Source organism: Cyprinodon variegatus, unplaced genomic scaffold (genome assembly GCF_000732505.1).
Source record: "Cyprinodon variegatus isolate N-32 unplaced genomic scaffold, C_variegatus-1.0 Scaffold2, whole genome shotgun sequence".
Classification (NCBI taxonomy): domain Eukaryota; kingdom Metazoa; phylum Chordata; class Actinopteri; order Cyprinodontiformes; family Cyprinodontidae; genus Cyprinodon; species Cyprinodon variegatus.
In genome coordinates, this window is record NW_015150455.1 from 11,933 (window position 1) to 16,394 (window position 4,462).

A 4,462-nucleotide genomic window follows, 5' to 3' on the forward strand; every position below is an offset into this window, starting at 1 on the left:
CCCGCTCACTGTGGACTAGAACACCCGGTTCTAATAGAACATTCCGGTTCTGTTAGAACATTCCGGTTCTGTCAGACCCGCTCACTGTGGACTAGAACACCCGGTTCTAATAGAACATTCCGGTTCTGTTAGACTAGAACATTTTTGTTCTGGCAGGCCCACTTACTGTGGAGTAGAACATTTTGGTTGTGTTAGAAAACTTCAGTTCTGTTAGACCTTACCTGACTAGGTTCTCATTGTCGCCGGGTCCTTTGCAAGTCGTGCACTCGGTTCTGGTATCATCAGCTTTGGGCTTTTTCTGCACTGCAGTCTGGCGTTGTCTGCGTTCCCGTGGCAATGGTTCCTATGGAAACATAGCTGATTAGAAATGAGAGCTGGATGGATGCTGGTTGGAGCCTCTGCAGTAAAATGTGATCTGGATCTGGGGATGGGGTTGGGATAAAATGCACTGAGGGATAACTAGGGTTAAAAACTGTTCCAGAACATCCCAGCCTCATAATGGTTCTCCTTTCTGACTCCGTCTTTCAGCTTTTCAAGGACATGCAGGGAGCGGTTCCTCAGGGTCAGCCGAGCCGTGCCTCTGCTCTGGGAGTCTACTGAACCAGAGTTGACACTAAGAATTGAGGCGTGAATCTCAGAATACAACAAACAACATCCTTGGAGCAGGTGGAATGAAAAGTGAAGTATTTAACCCGATTTTCTGACACAGTGGGAATCAATCCCATTAGATCCACCGAAGGAAAGCAGACATAGAGGATTAGATGAATGGGAGAAACCATTTTAAAGTGAGTCTGATGCAAAAACAAATAGAAAGAGATAGAATCGGAAAAGGTTATCTCTACTGGGCTTTCCAAACAGTTTCCTGCAGTATGAAGAAGCGACTCACCTCCACTTTCTCTTCTCGTTCTTCAGTCAGAGGAACTCTCTTCCTCTTCTGCCCCCTGGTTCTCTGTGAAGCACAAACATTTCCCTTTAGCAGCGGCATCCTCTCCTGTATGCTTCGTTTAAGACTGGGAAATATCAACTTTTTTTTTTTTCTTTCTAAAGTCTTCATAATTTAAATATTCTAAAAACTAACCCTCCAAATCGAGACAGACTGGAAAAACAATTCACACGTTTAGGATTTGAATCGTGAAACTGGAAAAAACACACCAAGAGTTTCTGAGAATTCATGAAAAGCTTACAGGTGTTGAACTTTTTCCAAGTTTATCATGTGAAATCTCATCAGCACCTAGAGCCAAAAGTGGTATGGCATATGCCAGTTGGGATTTTTTTTAAATCATTATTTCAACTGTATGAAAATTATATTGTCATTGATCTGACGCCACACGCATGGTGTGTACAGCAGGTGGCGGTAAAAAGCTGTTTGCAACCAGAGAATGACGAAGAATTGTACAGATGGTGGCTAGGCTAATGCTTAGCAGATAACTCAATCCAATCGCAATCCACTTCATTCTATAATTCTGACCATATGCTGCCATTGTCTGAAAATCTCGTCACATTATCAAAGTAAATACAAAGACAAAAACAATGGGCGACAGGGCCTTCGAAGCCGCAGCTCCCAGTCTGTGGAATGCCCTCCCAGACCACCTTAGGGCCCCACAGACAGTGGATTGTTTTAAGAAAGGATTGAAAACTTTCCTTTTTAGATATGCCTACAATTGTTGATTTTAATATTTTTTTTAATAGGCTACGTATGCCTTTTAATGTATTGATTTTAATGATTGTCTTTTTACACTGTTTTTAATGTTATGGTCTTTTAAATTTGTTTTAATTTTCCCTTTTTTAAATGTAGCACTTTGTAGCACTTTGAGATTTGATGTCAAATGTAAAGTGCGTTATAAATAAATTCATTATTAAAGACAAGATTTGGTGGTGTGACTGTTTATTGGGTTTTTCAACACAGACATATTTACAACTACAAATAAAACATGACATTTTCATGACTCCCAACAATATATTGTTAATAAAACTACATTAGGATAATGTGCCATTTTTCAACTGGCATAAGCCAGTTCCCAACTGACATAAACCGTTTCCCAACTGGCATAAACTGTTTCCCAACTGCCATAAGCCGGTTCTCAACTGGCATAAGCCGGTTCCCAACTGCCATAAACTGTTTCCCAACTGGCATAAACTGTTTCCCAACTGGCATAAGTTGGTTCTGAACTGGCATGTGCCAGTTCTCACTGGCATAAGCGGGTTCCAAATTGGCATAAGCCTGTTCCCACCTGGCATAAACTGGCTTCCAACTGGCATAAGCCGGTTCCCAAATGGCATAAGCCAGTTCCCATTGGCATACACTGGTTTCCAACTGGCATTAGCCATTTCCTAGCTGGCATAAGCCTGTTGCCAACTGGCATATACGATTTTTCAAAACTGGCATGACAGATACCACTTTTGGCTTTTGCTGTCACTCACATTTCTGGGTCTAGCGCAAATAAATTAAACTACGGATTTGATTTTCAATGATTTTATCCTTTCTCTACTGATGTTAAAAAATTTAATCAGTGCCTCTTCTACAGGGTCAGTTGTCTCCTCTCTTCCTGTTTAGTTGTCATGGGAGTTAAACTGATTAATGGATGATGGTCGGGTTAACCGCTTTTGTTGCTGGGTTTGGGTTGGTTCCTCCCAACTGTTCAAGACGGAACCATCAATACACCAACAAATGAATTTGGGCATGTGCAGGCAGATATTCACCCAGGTTGCCATAAATAATGTAATTATAGTCCTACTTAATGCTAATACAAATATTTAAAAACATTTATGACTTTTTTGAGACAATTTGATGCTTCTTACATTTTCTCTGTTAAACTGCTTGTCTGACATCATCATGGGACATGCTCAGAGCGGTCTGACACAATATGATGACATCATATTTATCTGCATTTTAGTTGTTTTGTTTTTTTGTTTATATTATGCGCTGTACACTGTATTGTTAACACAAAAGGGAAAAAACAAAACTCAAAAAGACTAGATTTATGTTAAAATCCAAAATTGAAATAGTTAGCTCCTGGAAAAGCGTAGGATTAAATTTTCGACACGGATCGCAAACAGACAAGTGATAAAAAAAATGAAGCATTTCAGGGCATTTATTTTCTCAGGAAATAAATTATTAACCTTCAAAACATTATAGTTTAGTAGGCTTACTATTTTTAGGGAGGGAAAAATATAATTCAGGCAACCCGGATGTATATCTGGTTGCGCAATTGAGTAGATGGTACTCATCTACTCACTGGTACGGATCGGGTAGGGACAAATCTCTAGCCCAAAGTTTCGGAAAGGCTCCCCCTGCAGGAAAAGGCCTTTCACCTGCAACAATTTCAGCCCAGAAACTCAATAAAAACTCCTTTCCCCCTTTATGCTAAAGAGCGACAGAGCTGGGCTACACACACACCTCCACAACATGTGGAAGTCAAGGAGGATTAGTCAGCACTTTTTATCAGCTAGTCACTCCGACTTCACTATCAAGGGTTGAAACTTTCTTCCGGATGAAACTCAACCTTGTCACTAACATGGGGATATTAAGCACTACTTTAAAGGCTCACTAGTAATTCATGGGAAAGCAGCATATAAGAGGGATAACCATGTTTATTCATAGAACTTTATCACAGCTCAGACAGCAGCCATGTTTTCTAGTGGTGCTGTGGGACAAATGAGACTCCGATTATTTAAGTAAAGTAGTTTTTTCACCATCAGTGAGTAAACACACACAGCATTACACTGGTCTGAAGTGTGCACCACTTCACAGAAGGCTCAGTGCTGCAGGAAGCACAGATCCAGCAGCATCGCTGCTTGGAAAGTTTAAAAGGGAAAGAAAAATCAACAACATATTTAAACAGATTGTGAAAACAATTCCATCTGTTGCCTTTGGCTCGTCCCTTCTCACCAGATGGAGGAGTTATCATTAAGAAGGCTAACTGCAAGAAAGCTGCCAACTGGCGTCTTTGGAACGCCATTACTCCTGGGTCTGTGGTCTGAAAGAAGGACCCAGGCAGCGGTGGGGGGGGGGGCATCAGAGGAGCTGGATCAGCTGGAAAATGCTCGGCTGCACAGCGCCGCTAATCTTAGGCTCTGCTCAGGTGAGGAAATTAAATCTGCAGGCGCTTTTCATGTCCCACGCAAAATCAATCTTTTAATTAAGTACATCAGTGCATCTTTAACAAGCATGAATCATTTCACAGAGGATTAGAGAAATTACCGGAGCATGGGGCAGTTAGTAACCAGACATATTAACTTGATATCATTTTCGGCTGATTAATTACACATGTTCATGTGGAGAAGTTTGGAGTTCCAGCACAAAGCTACGTCCACTTATTGGGACATTGATCTCCACCTAAAGCTGCTGCTTTTCAGACGCTTTAAGGACAAGAAATGACCAAATTCCCTGAAACAAACCAACAATGTTGCTCCAGTTCATAGTTTAAAACAACGAGCTCAAAGTTCAGTTTCCATAGATGAA

At 41.0% G+C, this 4,462-nt stretch overlaps 1 protein-coding gene across 1 annotated transcript in view; it reads right to left on the reverse strand.

Annotated features, from left to right (window-relative positions):
• The window catches only part of phf14 (PHD finger protein 14), a 111,857-nt gene that overhangs the window by 7,444 nt on the left and 99,951 nt on the right, over window positions 1–4,462 (reverse strand). Inside the window, exons 15-16 of the mRNA XM_015370995.1 lie at window positions 887–949; window positions 222–343 (exon numbers count right to left, since the gene is read on the reverse strand). Of these exons, the coding sequence (XP_015226481.1) occupies window positions 222–343; window positions 887–949 (185 nt within the window). The remainder of the gene's footprint in view (window positions 1–221; window positions 344–886; window positions 950–4,462) is intronic.